Raw genomic sequence first — 23982 nt, 5'->3', positions numbered from 1 at the left:
TTAGAAGTATTCTGACAATATTAATTAGCAGAACACCACTGACAGAAAAAATAAACTCTGATATAATTAGTACAAATACTTTATGATCTGTATATTATAGCCTATCTGTTGAATTTTACTTGAAAACCATATAAAACAATTCTAGGCTTTCCCCAACATTACATGATTTATGATCAGTGATAGCAAGGACTGTTAATATGCCTGAAATGTAAATGCTTGATTTTATTCATTTTTCAGATCATGTACCACAGAAATCAAAAGTTTTTCTTCCATATTTAAGTTTATAAACTCTGATATGAGAGGAACCCAAAGATCATCCACCAGAAGCAGCTGGAATATCTAAACCTACTTCTCAACAATCTAAGCCTGGTTGCTACCTTCAAAGACTATAAAACCAAAGACTGAAGTTGCCCTAATTAAAAAAACCTAAAATTTACAAACTATATAAACTAAATATGTATATGGCATAAGCACAAGGATACATAAACAAAGAATATTGCCCAACATTCCAGTTCTACAAGGATTAAGTTACAACCCACTGCAGTCACCCACTGACAGGGCCCCCAGAGGGGAATTCAGGACAGAGAAAAACAGGATGGAACATTCTGTGTTTTAGATATATGGTCCCTAGACAGTTAAGATTCATATCTAAGGAAGAATTTGAATGACCCCAGATTCTTGCATCTTCCCATACATAGAAAAGCACTTAAATCATTAACTTGAGATGTCTGTTCCTTGTGATTAGCAGTAATCTTTTATGCTTGCTACTTGTATTTCCCAGCCAAAAAATTTATATACTGGCTCCTCCCCTGTGGTTTTGGAGCAGTTCCTCAGAGCTATCTGAGAGGCTATCTCCCAGCTATAGTCCTCAGTAAGACCCTCAATAAAACTTCACTCCCAACTCTCATATTGTGTGTCTTTCTTCCAGTTGACAAGTATATAGAAATGTATACAGTTAAATGGCCGATTTAAGAGGGCTTAGAGTTCCCAAAGACACTTGGTTAAATTCTCCTTCATTGACTTAAGCCTTGCATTCATGATACATTTAAAGATATTTTCCGCTCCACAATAAATTGTGATATTAATTATTATTCTCAAGTTCAAGATAATTAATTTAACTTTCACAAAAAGATAAATATCACATTTTTGTAAGCATTAAACAGGCAATGTCAGACAGCACTGTCTTTTAATTTCATGTAAAAGAATAAAATTAGAACACTCCCTAACACCATACACAAAAATAAACTCCAAATGGATTAAAGACCTAAATGTAAGACCAGACACTATAAAGCTCTTAGAGGAAAACATAAACAGAACACTCTTTGATATAAATCGCAGCAAGATCTTTTTTGAACCATCTCCTAAAGTAATGAAAATAAAAACAAAAATAAACAAATGGGACCTAATTAAACTTAAAAGCTTTTGCACAGCAAAGGAAACCATTAAAAAAATGAAAAGACAACCCTCAAAATTGGAGAAAACATTTGCAAACGAAGCAACTGACAAGGGATTACTCTCCAAAGTCTACAAACAGCTCATGCAGCTCAATATCAAAAAAACAAATAGCCCAAAGAAAAAATGGGCGGAAGACCTAGATAGACATACAGATGGCCAAGAGGCACATGAAAAGATGCTCAACATCACTAATTGTTAGAAAAATGCAAATCAAAACTACAATGAGGTATCACCTCACACTGGTCAGAATGGCCATTATCAAAAAAACCTACAAACAATAAACGCTGGAGAGTGTGTAGAGAAAAGGGAACTCTCCTATACTGTTGGTGGGAATGCAAATTGACACAGCCACTATGGAGAACAGTACAGAGATTCCTCAAAAAACTAAAAACAGAACTACATTTGACTCAGTAATCCCACTCCTGGGCATATACCCAGAGAAAACCATAATTCAAAAAGATACATGCACCCCAATGTTCATTACAGCACTATTTACAATAGCTAGGACATGAAAGCAACCTAAATGTCCATCAACAGAAGAATGAATAAAGAAGATGTGCTATATATATACAGTGGAATATTACTCAGCCATAAAAGGAATGAAATAGTGCCATTTGCAGAGATGTGGACAGACCCAGAGACTGTCATACAGAGTGAAATAAGTCAGAAGGAGAAAAACAAACACCGTATAATATCACTTACATGTGGAATCTAGAAAAATGGTATAGATGAACTTATTTGCAAAGAAGAAATAGAGACACAGATGTAGAGAACAAACTTATGGATACCAAGGTGGGTGGGTGGGATGAAGTAGGAGATTGGGATTGACATATATACACTACTATGTATAAAATAGGTAACTAATGAGAACCTACTGTATAGCACAGGGAACTCTACTCAATGCTCTGTGGTGACCTAAATGGGAAAGAAATCTAAAAAAGAGGGGATATATGTATACGTAAGACTGATTCACTTTCCTGTACAGCAGAAACTAACAAAACATTGTAAAGCAACTATACTCCAATAAAAATTAATTTAAAAAAATAGGCAGTGCCTGCAAAGTTCCTAAGATTTAAACTTGTCCAAAATCTGTCAGCTTGGTCTTTTACGTTCCTACCAGTTAAATATACCTCAAATGAGTTAATAAAATTATAACTGGAAATCATCACCATCAATCATTTCTTCTCCCCAAAATGGCTATAAAAGAGGCCAGAACATTTCCTTCAACATTCCAATTGTGAGGGGAAAAAAACTCATTCTGCCCATCTACACAAAAGGGTAGGGCCAGATCTACTCAAAACATTGACAAACAAAAAATCTTACAAGTAGAGAAAGAGATAAAATCAATATGGCAATATCTGAGGTAGGTAATATTTTTAGTGGTAAAGGTACAAGGAACAGTATAACAACTCTTGACTGATCTTTCAACTTTTCATATCCTGAAATATTTGCTACATTACTTATTTTAAAATTTAAGATAAAATAACCAAAATTAGATATAATATAAAGAAAGAAGTCCTATCTAGTTTTAGCAAATAGCTAAAATATAAATTTCCTCCTCTCAAAAAAATACTGGATTAACAAAAACTTCCATTGATGCTGAATCCCAAAATACTGTGGACATAATACTCATGAATACTACTCAGAATATTGAAGGTTAATGATTCAAATATTACAGTACACATATAAGAAGAAAAAGAAAAAGCTCCAAATAGAAAAAGGAAGAATGTCTATAGCTGCCATCCTTTTTTCTCAACAAACCTATAAAAACAGGTTTACTTCATTAAGCTCTGCCCATACAGTGATGATTCCTTATGAACTATTACCATTCAACAAAATAAAATAAGCACTTTCTTGAGCTCTCAGCAGTGGCTGCCTGTCTCTATCATCTACCTAACTCAGTTTTGACTAGTACTTGCTAATCTGTGTAAATTTACTTCTCAGAGGTTTCTTTTTCTTTCATTAATATCAATTTTTCCTGTGATAGCCCTTCTCAATCACACCAAAAAGTTTGACTGTTTCCCAAATAATAAACAAATATCAGATCATTTAATAGTTAAATAACAGATACAGATAATAAAATACAAATTTTACTTCATCTCAAGGTGGATTATCAGCTAAGTAGATGTCTGTTATATTCTAGCTCTGGTTGAAACCAACACTAGAAACATTAAAATTTGGGACAATTTGTTACAAATAAAATCTAGTAACATTTTCCATATCCATTCATAAAATTTTCTTTTTCTAATTATTATTTCATTCTAAAATGGGAGAATTTGAATTCTGATCCATTCACCATCTTTGAAAATATCAATCTTGGATGTGCAATGTTGCGCAACACTTAGTACCAACATTTTTGGATGTCTAAAACCTCTGTCTCATATTTTTTTAAGGTAAAAAATATTTAAGCAAAAGGGTGAAAGTGTAGGAGGTAACTTCCATGATCAAAAGGTGTGGAAATACATTTAGTATTTACTTGACTTTTAAATTTTAGGTCTGGCTTTTCAGCACCTTGACCTAAGGAAAAGAACACATCATTGGTGAAGTCCTAGTTTATAGCAAGGAGAACAAGAATGCTAGGAGTTCCCATTAGAAAAGGACTGAATCTATATCAATTATGAATTTTCTATGAAAATAAATTATTAGAAAAGTAAGCATAAATATTATTTCTAGCTATTAATATTATTTTTTTAATTCTTTCAAAAATTAACCTGAAACTTGATCGGGAAATAATTTTCTTACACGTTAAAATATTGTTTAACTCTTACATTCTTACCGTTCTCTGTTAAATTTAAGAGAATGAAGAACAGCTGGCCTTTTTTGTCTAAGGTTCCACAAATGAAGTGTATCATCTGAACCTGCACTGACCAAAGCACCCTGGAACAAAATGAAGACAAAGTGAGCGATTTACTAATTTATGGGGGGTTTTTTGCGAAGCAAAAACAAGCTAATTTACTGAATTTTTCACTGCTTTTAATGTTATTTGTATTTATATAATGTAGAAATACAAGGAAGGACAATGCACATACTTCAGTCAGGAAGCCTAAGAATGCTAACAGTAGAAGAAGCAGGTAAACTACTGTATATGGATTGGTGAGAATGATTAGTTCAAGGAATATGCATTTATCAATAGAGGGATTATTATTATAAGAATCATTGTGACTATTAAAGATTTCTTATATTTTCTTTGGGAAAAACTAAGTTTAATTTTTTTGTTGTTTTTACTATTTATACACATACCATGTAGCTCTACAGAAAAGCAAATATCCAACCCAGTTTTAAATTGCAATCTGGTCATATAAAAATACACTGTTTGTAAACATTTTCTGTATAGTTAAGAAGTGTATAGTCTTCCTAAAAGAAGTATATAGTCTTCCTTAAAATTTTCTGTATAGTTAAGAAGTATATAGTCTTCCTATATAGTATATTTGACATAATTTAATTTGTTTTCTTACTTCAAAAAGCTTCATCTATGACAAAAGAAAACATCTGTAATAAAAGAAAACATTTCTCCAACTAGAATTCAGTATAATTACAAAAATAATACTAAGATCCTTTTTATACAAAGCCTCCAAATAAAAATGGATCCTACTTCAAATACAATAGGATGGGTTCTACCTATTAGTATGGCAGACACCATATGGGCAGAAAATTAGCTGCCATGTATGACTTCATATACATATTTTAAATTATTTATTTTACTGAGTTAAGTAAGATCATCTTAAACTATTATAAACTATTTATTTTACTGAGTTAAGATCATCTTAAACTATGTCAGAACTTTTGCCATTGAGTTTCCCAGCAAAAAAACATCAATGCTTGCCCTGTCAGAGCCTGAAGCTACTCTAGAGTATTGAATGTGTTCTGTAAAAGTGATCTTGCACAATTATGGTAGTCTGGAGATACCTAAAATTCTTTTCATACTTTACAAAGTACTCGGTTACAAGTAACCTTTCACAGTTTATTAAATCAATCACAGATATAAAAATGATAAACCATGTAGATGTTAGGAAGAACTATACTGAAATTCCTAGAATTTACTTCTTCTTTAGGAATTAGAGAGAATATAGGAATCTAAATGCTCTTCCATAACAATTCCTACAACAAACATATGCTCATGTTGCCTATGATGGTTCTCGATATTATATACCTATGATTTTAGTCTCAAAGAAAAATAACTTTTAAAACAATAATCATAACCAGAGAGTATAACCATTAAAATGTTTTAAAATGTGTACAAATTGCATATTTGTATATAAATATGTTAATACACATATTCAAAGAGGTATACATTGATATATACATTTTAAAATGAACTCATAGATAATTACATTCATGCAATAAAATGTATCCTACACATGCCTTGAGGATTTTTGTGTTTGTCTGCTTTTTTTTGTGAACTGTTCTCAAGTGTTCTACATATTCAAATTAGAAAATTATTAGGACTGCTTGGAAGTACTTGATGAACTACAATTTTTTTTTTTGAGATATAGAATCGTGATCTCATTTCTCAGAAAAGTGGAAACTCATTTGGGATAGGGTGAAGATAGACTATGATATATAAAATTAATAAAACATTGTCTACAGTAAATAGTTATGTGTTATACAAAAGATATAATATAATATGCCAACGGCAATGAAAGTAAAATAAATCAGCAGATGTTCAATAATATCTTAGTGCAATAGCTGAATAAATCTAGGAAGGAAGTCAGTATTAATAATTCTATGATAAAACTAGGAGATAACTTAGCATTTGAGGGAGGTGAACAGAACCACTGAACAACACCAACAGAAACATAAGACACATGAAAGTAAGCACATTGGCAGGGTGTCTAGGGCTCATTTACAAAAGCAAATCCATAAAAAGCACTACTAATGAAGATCTGTGAAAAGATTAAAAACTGAATAAAAACACAGGTCAAGAGGTCAGAAGCTGGGAAGTTTGGAAAAAGGTACAGAAGTTGAGTATAAGGCAGATCGAGGTGAGCAGTTCAGGACAGACAATGTAAACACTGGAAAGATGTTGAAGGCTTGCTTTTATTTCTTCTTAGTTATGTAACAGCACAGAGGCAAACTTATGGCCTTGAAGACAATTCTCAGAGGACAGGACACACAGAAAATCACCTGGGAACAATTTATGCCTGCCAGTAAACATCCATGCAGAAGGCAAAAGGCTGAGATCTCTCAACTAGGAGCTATAGAGTAACACTGAGACTTCAAAAAGGTTGTCAGTCTAGATACTAAAGACTAGTTATTACGATAAAATATTTTTTTAATGTTTCCCCTGCTCTTCCTTATTTCCCTCTCTCGTTTTGGTACCCCACAGCAAGTATGCCTACAACATGAAATATGCTAGGCTGGTCAACAAGGAGAATCTCACAGCCTTATGAGAAAGATTTTTGAGCTAAGAGAAGTAAAAAGTGGACATTTCCCAGTATCACAAATTTTTCATGCCTCAGGTATCTCTGGTGTAAAGTTATATGAAACATTTCACCCATGTTTATGAGTAAAAGTTCTTAGAATATATATATGCAAATATATAGAGATACTGAATAAAAGATCACCATTCATGCCACAAGAAACAACCAGTGATACCTCTTTTTTTTTTCTTTCAATACACTGAGTTCAATCTCCTAAGTGCCCAAATTTGGTATGGCATAAACTCTTAAAACATTTTTGCATTGACTGAATCACTTAATATAAAAGAGTTCAAAAGACTCAAGGATCCATTGTAAAAATATGAGTCAAGAAGGCCTTGAGGGACTTCCCTGGTGGTGCAGTGGTTGAGAGTCCGCCTGCCGATGCAGGGGACACGGGTTCGTGCCCCGGTCCGGGAAGATCCCACATGCCGCAGAGCGGCTGGGCCCGTGAGCCGTTGCCGCTGAGCCTGTGCGTCCGGAGCCTGTGTTCCGCAACGGGAGAGGCCACAACAGTGAGAGGCCCGCGTACCGCAAAAAAAAAAAAAAAAAAGAAGGCCTTAAGTAGCCTTCAACTACTGGAAGATCTGCAAACTTTCTGAGCTTTACAAACTTTGTCTTTAGGGAGTTCCTCATCACCATAGGTCTATAAAAATAGGAGTAGGGTAGGCAGCCAATTGTTATAAAGCTATGCATATGTATACCAACAAATGAATATGGAGATATATACAGACAAAGAAGCCCAAAGTAGATAACTGAAAAGATTATTTAATGGAAGATAAAGACAAAACATGAAAATTAATGCTGGATTAGAAAACAAATTGGTGGGAGGAGAGTGTGTAGAGGGAGAGTTTAATGGTCAGTGTAGCAATCAAAGGATTTTAGTAATTTTTTAAAAACCATTTAAACAATTAATCTATAAATTATACTACACAATCACAATAACAGGATCTTCTGGTACATACAAAATTTTTCCTTTAAAATTTAATAAACTGACAAATACAGGAGTACAGTCTTTTATGAAAACTGTGACCATGAACAATATTGCATACGTATATATCTTTAAGCATGTAGAAAAATAATATTAAAAAGATTACACAATGTGTGTGTGAGATAGAAATATCTAAGAAAATCCTTACCTCATTGATCAAGAATTGGAGCTGCAGAACAGCTGCACCACTTTCATGTTGACAATAACAATCAACGCCAGGTCTCCCAAGTCTAAAATAATAAAAGTCAAGGATTCTAACATTTTAATTAGCATTAATACTAATGTGTAAAGAAAAAACTAACTTACTTAGCAACTGACATTTGGCTTACTAGTTATCTTTATTTTTGTAAATAAAGAGTTGAAAAATCTTGGTCTTAGTTGATGGAAATTACATTATATAGCATTGCTTGTCAGAAAAATGTCCCTCGTACATAATCAACCCCCCTCAAGAACAGTAATTTTGCATCTACACTCACAGACAAAAGTGTCTTCACAGGAGCTTCAGGATCCAGGTTGGAGATTGTGAAACCCTGGTGCAGTCCAAGAATGAAGACAGCCATTTTGAGGAGACAGGCTTGCACTTAGGCAGCTGACTCACTGACTGTGGTCTCAGCTATAGAAACAGAAATAGCTCTGTACCCCTGAGAACTTAGCTACAGCTCCATTTGGCTCTGGGTCTGTCACCAGTATATGCCACATGTCAAGGGACCCAAAGGAGTCACACTCATTCATGTATCAGGTAACAGGCATAATAAAGAACTTAAAGAACTTGTTCCTGGCTGTAGAACAGGAAGTGACCTTTGAACCAGCTCCAGCCTCACTAGGCTGCGGTGTGGGAACCCCTGAAGGTAAGCCCCTGGAAGTAAGGTACAGTCCGTCAGACTGTGGATTCTGAAGCGGCCTGTAACAGGGCTCCAGCAAGTCCCAGCCACAGTCTAGGAACAATCATGCTGGCAAAGGAACCCTATAGGAAACACGCTTGTCTGTACCCTCTAAGATCCTAAAAGGGGTTTATACTCAGCTCAAGCCCCCTCACTGCCAGTCTTCTAGAATTTCTGCTTGCACAAAGACCAGGCAGGAGACACTCCTGTCTCTGTTCCCTGGAGTTCCTGAAAAGGCCCTGTATGTGACTCCAGCTTCCTCATAACTACAGTCTGCCAGTCTACAGCAGTCCTGAGGGTCCAAGGTCTCAGTAGGAAACACACCTGGCTGCAACCCTGGAGAACTGAAAGGGCCCTACACTGAGTCCTAGCCCCTTCCAACTGGAGACTGTGAACAGTTCTGCTGCCACAGGTACCCAACAGGACACACTCCTGTATGTACTCCCAGAGATCCTGAAAGGGCCTAATACTCCCAACCACAATCCCCAAGCAGTCCTGGCACAGGAACCTGTCAGAAAACATAACTGCACTCCAAGAGATCCTGAAAGGGCCCTATACTCAACTCCAGCCCCTCTGGCCACAGTCAGGGACCAATTCAGCCCATCCAGTGATCTGGAGGGAGACATACCCATCCATGACTGCAGAGCAAATCTTGGCTGTGGAATCTGAAACAGCATTGAGGCTCAGTTCCAGTACCTCTCAGCTACAGTGCAGGGTCAGTCCTGTCCATCCAGGGACCCATCCAGTGACCAGGCAGCAGTCCACCCAAGATCTGGCAGGAGGCACACCCACCATTTACCTGGTAATAGGCTTGCTACCTGGGGACCCACACGTGGACCCCAAAGCAGACCCTTGTCCCAGTCCCACCCTACTGAACAAGGTACTGCAGGTAGTCACATCTACCTGGGGACTGGAAGGGATCCACACCAGCATAAGACCCAGTAGCAAGCCCACAAATCATAGATGCTACTGCAGACCCAGCAAAAGCCTCACAACTGGCTCCAATGCAGCACAACTGCAATTATGGAAGTAATCCTATCAGCTCGGGAAACAAACAGAACGTCTTTATCTTCTGAAACCAGTCTGTAAAGACTGGAAGAGGTGCTTGCTTCACAAATGCACAGACACTAATATAAGGCTACATAGACAACAAAGCATTATACAAATATGATGCCACCAAAGGAAAGTAATAGAGCTCCAGCAACTGACCCCAAAGAAATGGAAATTTATGATTTCCCTGACAAAGAATGTAAAATCATCATCTTAAACTGTATGAAATGCAAGAAAACACAGATATACAACTAAGCAAAATCAGGAAAACAATTCACGAACTAAATGCATTTAATAAAGAAATGGAGAAATCAAGATGGTGGAGTAGGACATTGGGCTCACCTCCCCCAATGAATGCATCAAAAACAGATCTATGTGTGGGGCAACTCTAGCTGAAAACAAACTAGAGACTGGCAGAAAGGCTCTTTTACAACCAAGGCTATAAAGAAAGACCCACATGGAGTCAGGTAGGAAGGGAGGAGAGGGGATCAGTCTGGGACCAGTTCTTGTAGCAGGAAACAGACAAGAGGAAGGAGATATCACAGGTTGGGAGATCCTCCCTGGGGACTGAGGGGTTTGAACTACATATTGGGCACCCCAGCCACTGGGTTGGACATCAGGTAGATGAGTCCCCTGAGCAGGTTTAAAAACCAGTGGGATGTACCAGAGAGTTGAAAGAAACTGAGACTCCACTCACACATGCTTGCTTACTCCCAGGAACAAGGTGGAGAAAGTAGGCTGAAAACGCCCCAGGGCTCATGCCAGTTTCCCACTACTGCCCCAGTGCACCCCAGCCTGCATCTGGAGACTGCTGCAGCCCCTCTTGCTCCAGCACACCTCTCCGCTAGGGCAAAGGCTGCCACTGCTAAGGAATAACATACTTGGAGGTGATGGAGCTGGTGTGCAACCAGCCCTGAATCTGAACAGGGTGAGGGCGGCCACTGCTGGTGTGTGGGAAGGAAGCAGTTTGGAAGCAGCCTGGGGCTCTGACTCCTGTATGGGAATCAACCCAGCAGGCATCCTGGCCCACGGCAGGCAGTTGCTCCAGCTCCTCTTGCTCCAGAGCTGCTCTCCACTAGGGTGAAGGTACACACATTTGGAGGAAGCAGAGCCAGCTAGGGCCAGGCCCCGCTTCTAAACAGGGCAAGGGAGAATGTTTCTGGTGAGCACATGAAGGCAGCGGATCAGAAATGGCCTGGGGCTCTGACTGGCTTGCTGGGACCATACCAGGGCATAACCCAGCCCCACTGGGGGCCGCTCAAGCCCCTCTTCCTCTTATGTTCCCTTCCACTGGGATGGAGGTGCCAACACCGAGGGCAGGGGAGAGTGCACACTTACAGGGAATGGAACCAGCTCCAATCGACACATGGGACTTCAGCTCCAGCATCTTGGGCCCCAAACCCACTCCCATAGGGTGGTGACAGCCACTGAGCATAGAAGAAACCCAGGCTCACACCTGGCTCTGGCTCTAGCCCCTCCACGTCCACCCCTGCCTCCCAGCAAGGTGGTAGCTGCCAGCACACCCAAAGGGAAGATGTGACCTGTGCTCACTTCAGATTAGCAATCCCAAGAAAGCCACTCAGCATGTGAAGACTGCATGGGGATGCTGTCACACAGGACACCCCTGCAAGACTGAAATAGGTAAATGTTTCACCTAATTTTGTAAAGACAAAGAAAGTTAAGTAAAATGAGAAGACAAAGGAATTTGTTTCAAGCAAAAGAACAAGAAACAAAGCCCTGAAAAAACAACTAATGAAACAGAGATAAATAATTTGCCAGATAAAGAGTTCAAAGCATTAGTAATAAGAATGCTAACTGAACTTGGGAAGAGAATAGATGAACACAGTGAGAATTTTAACAGGGAACTAGAAAATATAAAAAAGAACCAGTCAGAGAAAAAGAATAAAATAACTGGAATGAAAAGCATACTAGAAGGATTTAACAGCAGACTAGGTGATGCAGAAGAATGCATAAGCAATCTGTAAGAAAGAATAATGGAAATCACCCAATCATAACAGCAAAAAGAAAAATAAATTTTAAAAGGTAAGGATAGGGCTTACCTATCCTTTGGCGCAGTGGTTGAGAGTCCGCCTGCAGATGCAGGGGACGTGGGTTCGTGTCCCGGTCTGGGAGGATCCCACGTGCCACGAAGCGGCTGGGCCCATGAGCCATGGCCGCTGGACCTGCGCGTCTGGAGCCTGTGCTCCGCAGCGGGAGAGGCCACAGCAGTGAGAGGCCCGCATACCACAAAAAAAAAAAAAAAAAAAAAAAAGGTAAGGATAGTTTAAGGGATCACTGAGGCAACATCAAGCATACTAACATTTGCATTATAGGGGTTCAAGAAGGAGCGATAGAGAAAGGGGTTGAAAATGTGTTTGATGAAATTATGGCTAAAAAATTTTCAAGCCTGAAGAAGGAAACAGACATCCAGATACAGGAAGCACAGAGGGTCCCAAACAAAATGAACTGAAGAGACCCACACCAAGAGATATCATAATTAAAATGGAAAAAGTTAAAGATAGAGAATTCTAAAGGCAGCAAATGAAAAACAAAGAGTCACATACAAGGGAATACCCATAAGGCTTTCAGCTTATTATTCTACAGATTTTGCAGGCCAGAAGGGAGTGGCATGATATATTTAAAGTGCTGAAAGGGGAAACCTACAACCTGAGATACTCTGTCCCACAAGATTATCATTTATAAATGAAGGAGAGAAAAAAATTTCTCAGACAAGCAAAAACTAAAAGAGTTCATCAATACTAACTAAATTGACCCTAAAAGAAATGTTAAAGCATCTTCCCTAAATGGAAAAGAAATGGCTACAACAAGTAAGAATTTATAGGAAAGGAAAAATCCCACTAGTAAAGGCAAATATATAGTAAAGACTGTGGATCAACCACTTAAATAAGCTAATGTGAAGATTAAAAGACAAAAATTGCAAAATCAACTATAACTGCAATAAACAGTTAAGGGATAAATATGAAGATGTAAAATATGACATCAAAAACAAAAAACACGGGGGAGGGGAGTAAAAGATGTAGATCTTTTAGAATGTGTTTAAACTTAAATGACTACTGCTTTGGAAGAAGTAGACATAGTTATAGGTCAACATATATAAACTCCATGTTAACCACAAATCAAAACCATACAATAGGCAATAGGTACACAAAAACTAGAGAGAAAGGAACACAAGCATACCACACACACCTATCAAACCACAGGAGAAGAAATTAAAAGAAGAAGAAAAGAACAGAAAAGAACAAAAACAACAAACAAGTAACAAAAAACAAGTAACAAAATGGAAATAAGTACACACCAATCAATGCTCTCTTTATATGTCAATGGATTAAATGCTCAAATCAAAAGACATAAAGTGCTGATTGTATTTAAAAAAAACCCAGGACACATCTATATCCTGGCTATAAGAGACTCACTTCAAAGCTAAAGGCACTCAGACTAAAAGCGAGGGAATAGAAAACGATATTTCATGCAAATGCAAACGACAGGAAAGATGGAGTAGCAATACTCTCATCAGACAAAATCAACCACAGAAGAAAAAGAAGGGCATCATATAATGATAAAGGGATCAATACAAGTAGAGGATATAAGACTCGTTAGCATATATACAGCTAATATAGGAGCACATAAGTAAATGAAGCAAATTTTAACAGACGTAAAGGGAGAAATTGACAATAATACAATAATAGTAGGGTACTTTAACATCTTCTTACATCAATAAACAGATTATCCAGAAAAAAAATTAAGAAACAGTAGTCTTAAATGACACATTAGACCAACTGGACTTAATAGGTATCTAAGGGACTTTACATCACCAAACAGCAGACTACACATTCTTTTCAAGGGCGCATGGAATGTTCTCCAGGACATATTACACGCTATGCCACAAAACATGTTTAAACAAATTTAAAAGGATAAAAAGACATCAAGCATTTTTTCTGAAAAAAAAAAACAAAACTAGAAACTAATACAAAACTAGAGATCAATCACAGAAAGAAAAATAGGTAAAAAAAAAAAATGGAGACTAAACAACATGCAACTAAAAAGCCAATAGATCAATGAAGAAATCGTAAAATACCTCAAGACAAATAAAACTAAAAATGCAACTTTGCAAATCTATGGGACACACACACAAAAAAAGCCGTTTTAAGAGGGAAGTTTACAGTGATATAGGCCTTCATCAAGAAATAAGAAAAATCTCACATGAACAACCTAATGTACCATCTGAAAGAATTAAAAAAAAAAAAAAAGGAACAAAGCCCAAAGTCAGGAGAAGGAAGGAGATAATAAAGATCAGAAAGGAAATAAATAAAATAGTGACCCCCCCAAAGAAAAACCAGAAAAATCAATAAAACCAAGAACTTATTTTTTTAAAAGATAAACAAAATTGATAAGTTTATAGCTAGGCTCATCAAGAAAAAAAAAAGACAAGATCAAAATTAACAACATAAGAAACAGGAAAATTTATAATTCATATCACAAAGGTACAAAAAAAATAAGAGAATACTACAGTTATATGCCAATAAATTGAACAACCTAGATAAAATAAATAAATTCTTAGAACCATATCCTTCCAAGACTGATTCAGGAAGAGACAGACAATCTGAACAAACTATCACTTGTAGTGAAATTGAATTTATAATTTTTAAAAGCTCCCAGCAAACAAGGCTCCAGGACCAAACCACTTCACCAGGAAATTCTACAAACATAAAAAGAAGAACTAATATCAATACCTGTCCTTCAAAAACTATTCCAAAATAGTCAAGAAGAGGGAACACTTCCAAGTTCACTCTATGAGGCCATTGTTATCCTAATACCTAAACCAAAGACACCGCAAAGAAAAAAAAAGAAAGAAAATTACAAAGGACGGAGACAAGATGGTGTAGAGGGACATGAGCTTACTGCTCTTATGAAAACACCAAAATCACAACTAACTGCTAAACAACTATCGACAAAAAACAAAACAAAATAAACAAAAAAAGCTGCAACCTACCAAAAAAATCGCCTATATCCAAAGACAAAGAAGAAGCCACAATGAGACAGTAAGAGTGGTGCAACTGCTATAAAATCAAATCCCATACCCACCAGGTGGGTGACCCACAAACTGGAAAATAATTATACCACAGAAGTGAAAGTTCTGAGCCCCACATCAGGCTCCCCAGCCTGGGGGTCTGACAATGGTGGCAAGGGGAGGAGGAGCCCCCAGAGAATCTGGCTTTGAAGGCCATCAGGGTTTGATCACAGGAATTCCAGGACTGGGGGAAACACAAACACCACTCTTGGAGGGTGCATGCAAGGTCTCGTGTGCATCAGAACGCATGGAAAAAGCAGTGATCTCATAAAAGACTGTGCCAGACCTATCTTCTGGTATTGGAGGGTCTCCTGTGGAGGTGGGAGAAGGCTGTGCTCATTACAGGGACAAAGACACTGGCGATGGCAGTTCTTGAGAGTACTCATTGGTGTGAGCCCTCCTAGAGACTGTCATTTTCTTAACACCTGGCCCCACCTTACAGCCTGCAGCCTCCAGTGCTGGAATACCCAGGCCAAACAACCAACAAGATGGGAAAACAGCTCCACCCATCAGCAGACAGGGTGCATAAAGTCTTCCTGAACCCACAGCTCTCTAGACACATCCCTTGGCACAGCCCTACCCACCAGAGGGACAAGGCACAGCTCCACCCACCAGTGGGCAAGAACCAGTGTCCTGCACAAGCCTCTTAGACAGCCTCATCCACTAGGGAGCAGACAGCAGAAGCAAGAAAAACTACAGCAGCCAATGTAAAACCCTGCAGCCAATGTAAAGGAAACCACAATCACAGAAAGTTAGACAAAATGATATATGGCAGAAGAATAAGTCCCAGATGAAGGAACAAGATAAAACCCCAGAACAACAAAGGAAGGTGGAGACATGCAATCTACCCAAAAATGAATTCACAGTAATAACAGTAAAGATGATCCAAGATCTCAGAAAGGGAGTGGAGGCATAGCTCGAGAAGACACAAGAAATGTTTAAAAAAGATCTAGAAGAACTAAAGAATAAACAAACAGAGATGAACAACATGATAACTGAAATGAAAAATACACTAGAAGGAATCAATAACAGAATAACTGAGGCAGAACAGATAAGTGAACTGGAAGACAGAGTGGTGGAAATCACTGCTGCAGAACAGAATAAAGTAAAAAGAATGAAAAGAAACAAGGACAGTCTAAGAGACTTCTGGGACAACATAAAATGCACCAACATTTGCATTATAGGGGTCCCAGAGGGAGAAGAGAGAGAAAAAGGCCGTCAGAAAATATTTAAAGAGGTAACAGGTGAAAACTTCCCTGACATGGGAAAGGAAACAGTCACCCAAGCCCAAGAAGCGCAGTGAGTCAGAGGCAGGATAAACCCAAGGAGGAACATGCCGAGACACATAGTAATCAAATTACAAAAATTAAAGACAAAGAAAACATATTAAAAGCATCAAGGGAAAAGCAACAAATAACTTACAAGGAATCCCAAAAGGTTATCAGCTGTTTCTCAGGAGAAGCTCTGCAGGCCAGAAGGGAGTGGCATGATATATTTAAAGTGATGAAAGGAAAGAACCTACAACCAAGAATACTCTACCCAGCAAGGCTCTCATTCAGATTCCACAGAGAAATGAAAGCTTTATAGAAAAGCAAAAGCTAAGAGAATTCAGCACCACCAGAACAGCTCTGCAACAGATGCTTAAGGAACTTCTCTATAGGGAAAAGAAGAGACCAAAACTAGACACAAAAAAATTATGAATGGAAAACCTCTCTGGTAAAGAAAAACACACAGTAAAGGTAGGAAATCATCCACTAACAAATAAGATATCAAAACCAGCATTCGTGAGAAGAGGAAAGCACAAATGCAGGATATTGAAAATGCATTTGAAATCAAAAGACCAGCAACGTAAAACAATATTGTTCCTATATAGACTTATATCAAAACCTCATGGTAAAAAAAAAAAACCTCATGGTAACCCCAAACCGAAAAATCTACGATACACATGCAAAAAAGAAAAAGAAACCCAAACACAATGTTAAAATTAGTCATCAAATCACAAAAGAAGAGAATAAAAGAGTAGGGGAAGAAAAAAGACCTACAAAAACAAATCCTAAACAATTAACAAAATGGCAATAAGAACATACATATCAGTAATTACCTCAAACGTAAACGGATTAAATGCCCCAATGAAAAGACATATACTTGCTGAATGGATACAAAAACAAGACCCATATATATGCTGTCTACAAGAGACAAACTTCAGATCTAGGGACACATACAGACTGAAAGTGAGGGAATGGAAAGGTATTCCATAAAAATGGAAATCAAAAGAAAGCCAGAGTAGCAATACTCATATAAGACAAAAAGACATTAAAACAAAGACTGAAACAGAGACAAAGAAGGACACTACATAAAAATCAAGGGATCAATCCAAGAAGAAGATATAACAGTGGAAAATATATATGCACCCAACATAGGAGCACCTCAATATATAAGGCAAATGCTAACAGCCATAAAAGGAGAAATCAACAGTAACACAATAATAGTGGGGGACTTTAACACCCCACTTTCATCAATGGCCAGATCATCCAGAAAGAAAACCAGTAAGGAAACACAGGCCTTAAATGACACGTTAAACCAGATGGACTTAACTGATAGTTATAGAGCATTCCATCCAAAAGCAGCAGAATACACATTCTTTTCAAATGCACATGGAACGTTGTTCAGGATAGATCACATGCTGGACCACAAAGCAAGCAATGGAAAATTTAAGAAAACTGAAATCATACCAAGCATTTTTACTGACCACAATGCTAAGAGATTAAATATCAACTACAATAAAAAAAAATTGTAAAAAACAAAGCACGTGAAGGCTGAACAATATGCTACTAAAAAATCAATGGATCACTAAAGAAATCAAAGAGGAAATCAAAAAATACCTAGAGACAAATGAAAATGAAAGCATGATGATCCAAAACCTATGAGACACAGCAAAAGCAGTTCTAAGAGGGAAGTTTATAGCAATACAATCCTACCTAACGAAACAAGGAAAATCTCAAATGAACAACCTAACCTTACACCTGAAGCAACTAGAGAAAGAAGAACAAACAAAACCCTAAGTTAGTAGAAGGAAAGAGATCATAAGGATAAGAGGAGAAATAAGTGAAATAGAGACAAATAAAACAATAGAAAAGATCAATGAAACTAAAAGCTGGTTCTTTGAGAATATAAACAAAATTGATAAACCTTTAGCCAGACTCATGAAGATAAAAAGGGATAGAGTTCAAATCAATACAATGAGAAATGAAAAAGAAGTTAAAATGGACACCACAGAAATACAAAGCATCCTAAGAGACTACTATAAGCAACTATATGCCAACAAAATGGACAACCTAGAAGAAATGGACAAATTTTTAGAAAGCCACAACCTTCCAAGACTGAACCAGGAAGAAACAGAAAATAAGAACACACCAATCACAAGTACTGAAATTGAAACTGTGATTTAAAAACTCCTAGCAAACAAAAGACCAGGACCATATGGCTTCACAGGTGAATTCTATCAAACATTTAGAGAAGAGTTAACACCTATCCTTCTGAAACTCTTCAAAAAAATGCAGAGGAAGGAACACTCGCAAACTCATTCTATGAGGCCACCATCACTCTGATACCAAAACCAGACAAAGATGTCACAAAAAAAGAAAACTATAGGCCAATATCACTGATGAACATACATGCAAAAATCCTCAACAAAATACTAGCAAACTGAATCTAACAATACATTAAAAGGATCATACCCCATGATCAAGTGGGATTTATCCCAGAGATGCAAGGGTTTTTCAATATCTGCAAAGCCATTAGTGTGATACACCACATCAACAAATTAAAGAATAGAAACCATATGATCATCTCAATAGATGCAGAAAAAGATTTTAACAAAATCCAACACCCATTTATGATAAAAACTCTCCAGAAAGTGGGCACTGAGGAACATATCTCAACATAATAAAGGCCATATATGACAAACCTACAGCTAACATCACAGTCAAAGGCAAAAAGCTAAAAGCATTTTACCTAAGTTCAGGAACAATAGAAGGATGTCCACTCTCGCCACCTTTATTCAACATAGTTTTAGAAGTCCTAGCCATGGCAATCAGAGAAGAAAAATAAAAGGAATCCAAACTGGAAAAGAAGAAGTAAAACTCACTGTTTGCAGATGACATGATCCTATACATAGAAAATCCCAAAGCAGCTACCAGAAAACTACTAGAGCTCATCAATGAATTCTGTAAAGTTGCAGGATACAAAATTAATACACAGAAATCTGTTGCATTTTATACACTAACAATAAAAGATCAGATAAAGAAATTAAAGAAACACTCCCATTTACCACTGCATAAAAAAGAATAAAATACCTAGGAATAAACTTACCTAAGGAGGCAGAAGACCTGTACACAGAAAACTATAAGATGCTGATGAAAGAAATTGAAGATGACACAAACAGATGGAACGATATCCATGTTCTTGGATTGGAAGAATCAACATTGTGAAAATGACTACACTACCCAAGGCAATGTACAGATTCAATGCAATCCCTATCAAATTACCAGTGACAATTTTTACAGAACTGGAACAAAAAAATCTTAAAATTTGTATGGAGACACAAAAGAGCCCAAATAACCAAAGCAAACTTGAGAAAGAAAAACCGAGCTGGAGGAATCAGTTCCCCTCACTTCAGACTACACTACAAAGCTACAGTCATCACAACAGTATGGCACTGGCACAAAACTGAAATATAGATCAATAGAACAGGATAGAAAGCCTAGAAATAAACCCATGCACCTATGGTCAATTAATCCACAACAAAGGAGGCAAGAGTATACAAACAGAAAAGACAGTCTCTACAACAAATTGTGCAGGGAAAACTGGACAGCTACATGTAAAAGAATGAAATTAGAACATTCTTTAAGATGATATACAAAAATAAAATGGAGTAAAGCCCTAATTGTAAGACCACATACTATAAAACTCTTAGAGGAAAACATAGGCAGAACACTTTTTGACATAAATCACAGCAATATCTTTCTCAAGAGTAATGGAAATAAAAATAAACAAATGGGACTAATTAAGCTCAAAAGCCTTTGCACAGCAAAGGAAACCATAAACGAAACAAAAAGACAACCCACAGGTTGGGAGAAAATATTTGCAAACCATGCAACCAACAAGGCATTAATCTCCAAAATCTACAAACAGCTCATGAGCTCAATATATTAAAAAAAAAAAGAAAAAAACAGACAAACCAATCAAAAAATGGGCAGAGGATCTAAATATACATTTCGCTAAAGAAATGTACAGATGGCCAAGAAGCACATGAAAAGATGCTGAACATCACGAATTATTAGAGAAATGCAAATCAGGACTACAATGAGGTACCAGCTCACTCCACTCCGAATGGCCATCATCAAAAAGTCTACAAACAATGAATGCTGGAGAGAGTGTGGGAAAAAAAGGAACCCTCCTACACCACTGGGAATGTAAATTGGTACAGCCACTATGGAGAACAGTATGAAGGTTCCTCCAAAAACTACAAATACAGCTACCATATGATTCAGCAATCTCACTCCTGGGCATATACCTGGAGAAAAACATGGTTCGAAAGGATACACACACCCCAATGTTCACTGCAGCACTGTTTACAATAGCCAAGACATGGAAGCAACCTAAATGTCCACTGACAGATGAATGGATAAAGAAGATGTGGTACATATATACAATGGAGTATGATTAAACCATTAAAAAGAATAAAATACTGCCATTTGCAGCAACATGGATGGACCTGGAGATTATCATACTAAGTGAAGTTAGTTAAGTCAGACAGAGAAAGACAAGTATCATATGATATTGCTTATATGTGGAATCTAAAAAAAATGATACAAATGAACTAATTTATGAAACAGAAATACTCACAGACTTAGACAATGAACTTATGGTTTCCAGGGGGAACAGGTGGTGGTGGCAAGGATAGATTGGTAGTTTGGGGTTGACATGTACACACTACTATATTTAAAATAGTTAACCAACAAGGACCTACTGTATAGCACAGGGAACTTGGCTCAATATTCTGTAATAACCTAAATGGGAAAAGAATTTGAAAAAGAATGGATACTTGTATGTGTATAACTGAATCACTTTCAGTTCACTGTACACCTAAAATAACACAACATTGTTAAAGAAGTATACTCTAAAATGAAACTAAAAAAGAAAATTATAGGCCAATATCTCTGATGAATGTGTATATAAAAATCCTCAAAAATATTAACAAACCAAACTTAATATATAAAAAGGACAATATACTGTGATCAATAGGATTTATTCCAGGGATGCAAGGAAGGTTACAATATCCACAAATCAATCAATGTAATACACCATGTTAACAAATTAAAGAATAAAAATCACATAATCATCTCAATAGGTGCAGAAAAGCATTTGATAAAATGCAACGTTCATTCATGATAAAAACTCTCATCAAAGTTGGTATGGAGGGAAGATATATCCACATAATAAAGTCCATTTATGACAAACCCACAGCTAACACCATACTCAATGTTGAAAAGCTGAAAGCTTTTCCTTTAAAATCAGGAACAAGACAAGGATGCCCACTCTCACCACTTCTATTTAACATAGTATTGGAATTCCTAGCAACAGCAATCAGACAAAAAAAAAAGAAAAGAAAGAAAAAGGCATCCAAATTGGAAGGGAAGAAACAAAACTGTCACTATTTGCAGAAGACATGAGACAATATAGAGAAAACCCTAAAGTGTCGCCCACCAAAAAAAAAAAGAACTATTAGAACTTACAGACTAATTCACTTAAGTTGTAGGATACAAGATTAACATACAGAAATCTGTTGCTTTTCTATACACTAAGAATGAAATAACAGAAAGTGAAAGTAAGGAAACAATTCCATTTGAAATCATATCAAGAAAAACAAAATACCTTAGAATAAACTTAACCAAGGAGGTAAAAGACCTATACTCTGAAAATTATAAAACACGAAGCAAGTTGAGGCTGATACAAAGAAAAGATATCCTGTGTTCATGGGCTGGAATAATTGATATTGATAAAGTATCCATACTACTCAAAGTAATCTACAGATTTAATGCAATCCCTATCAAAATACCCATGAAGTTTTTCACAGATCTAGAATAAATCATTCTAAAATTTATATGGAACCACTAAAGACCCCAAATAGCTAAAGCAATCTTGAGGGAAAAAAAAAGAAAACAAAGCTAGAGGTATCACACCCCCTAACTTTAGACACACTACAAAACTACAGTCATCAAAACAATATGGCACTGGCATAAAAACAGGTGCACAGATCAATGGAACAGAAGAGAAAGGCCAGAAATAAACCCATGTACATATGATCAATTAATCTATGAGAAATATGGCAAAAATATGCAATAGGAAAAAAGTCCCTTCAAAAAGTGGTGCTGGGAAAACTGGATAGCTACATGTAAAAGAAATAAATCAGAACATTTTCTCACACCTTATACAAAAATAAACTCAAAATGGATTAAATATATAAATATAAGACCAGAAACCATAAAATTTCTAGTATAAAAGACAGGCAGGGGGCTTCCCTGGTGGCGCAGTGGTTGAGAGTCCGCCTGCCATTGCAGGGGACATGGGTTTGTGCCCCGGTCCGGGAAGATCCCACATGCCGCAGAGCGGCTAGACCCGTGAGCCATGGCCACTGATCCTGCGCGTCCGGAGCCTGTGCTCTGCAACAAAAGAGGCCACAACAGTGAGAGGCCCGTGTACCACAAAAAAAAAAAAAAAAAAAAAAAAAAAGACAGGCAGGACATTCTTTGACATAAGTCATAGCAATATTTTTTTGGATCAATCTCCTCAGGCAAAGGAAACAAAGGAAAAATAACAAATGGGACCTAATTAAACTTAAAAGCTTTTGCATAGCAAAGGGAACCATTGGCAAAAGGAAATGATAACCTACTTAATGGGAGAAAAAAACTGAAAATATGACCAATAAGGGTTAATATTCCAAATATATGAAAAGGTCACACAATTCAATATCAAAAAAACAAACAACCCAATTAAAAATGTCAGAAGACCTGAATAGACATTTTTCCAAAGAAGACACACAGATGGCCAACAGGCACATAAAAAGATGCTCGGGCTTCCCTGGTGGCGCAGTGGTTGAGAATCCGCCTGCCGATGCAGGGGAGACGGGTTCGTGCCCCAGGCCAGGAAGATCCCACATGCCGCGGAGCAGCTGGGCCCGTGAGCCATGGCTGCTGAGCCTGCGCGTCTGGAGCCTGTGCTCCACAACGGAAGAGGCCACAACAGTGAGAGGCCCACGTATCACAAAAAAAAAAAAGAAAAAAAAAGATGCTCAACATTGCTAATCATCAGGGAAATGCAAATTAAAACCACAATGAGATATCACCTCACACCTGTCAGAATAGCTATCTTCAAAAAGACCACAAATAATGTGTTGGCAAGGATGTGGAGAAAATGGCATTCTTCACAGAATTAGAACAAAAAATTTTACAATTTGTATGGAAACACAAAAGACCCTGAAAAGGAAAAGCAATCTTGTGAAAGAAAAATGGAGCCAGAGGAATCAGGCTCCCCAACTTCAAACTATACTACAAAGTTACAGTAATCAAGAAAGTATGGTACTGGCACAAAAACAGGAATATAGATCAATGGTATAGGACAGAAAGCCCAGAGATAAACCATGCACATATGGTCACCTAATTTACGACAAAGGAAGCAAGAACATACAATGGAGTAAAGAAAGCCTCTTCAATAAGTGGTGCTGGGAAAACTGGACAGCTACATGTACAAGAATGAAATGAAATTAGAATTAGAAACCATACACAAAAATAAACTCAAAATGGATCAAGGACTTAAATGTAAGACTGGACACTATAAAACTCATAGAGGAAAACATAGGAAAACATTCTTTGACATAAAACCACAGCAAGATCTTTTTTTGACCCACCTCCTAAAGTAATGTAAATAAAAACAAAAATAAACAAATGGGACCTAATTAAACTTAAAAGTTTTTGCACAGCAAAGGAAACCATAAACAAAATGTAAAGACAACCCTCAGAATGGGAGAAAATATTTGCA

General features: G+C 37.1%; 1 protein-coding gene across 5 annotated transcripts in view; it reads right to left on the bottom strand.

Annotated features, from left to right (window-relative positions):
• The window catches only part of STXBP5L (syntaxin binding protein 5L), a 360323-nt gene that overhangs the window by 264316 nt on the left and 72025 nt on the right, over positions 1-23982 (bottom strand). For all 5 annotated transcript variants that reach the window (XM_060010734.1, XM_060010730.1, XM_060010732.1 and 2 more), the window contains exons 4-5: positions 8012-8093; positions 4232-4332 (exon numbers count right to left, since the gene is read on the bottom strand). In XM_060010734.1, coding sequence (XP_059866717.1) covers positions 4232-4332; positions 8012-8093 — 183 coding nt within the window. The remainder of the gene's footprint in view (positions 1-4231; positions 4333-8011; positions 8094-23982) is intronic.

The sequence above is a fragment of the Delphinus delphis genome, chromosome 4, assembly GCF_949987515.2.
Source record: "Delphinus delphis chromosome 4, mDelDel1.2, whole genome shotgun sequence".
Taxonomy (NCBI): domain Eukaryota; kingdom Metazoa; phylum Chordata; class Mammalia; order Artiodactyla; family Delphinidae; genus Delphinus; species Delphinus delphis.
Note: the sequence above shows the minus strand (reverse complement) of the source record. Positions and strands in the feature narration are given on the sequence as shown.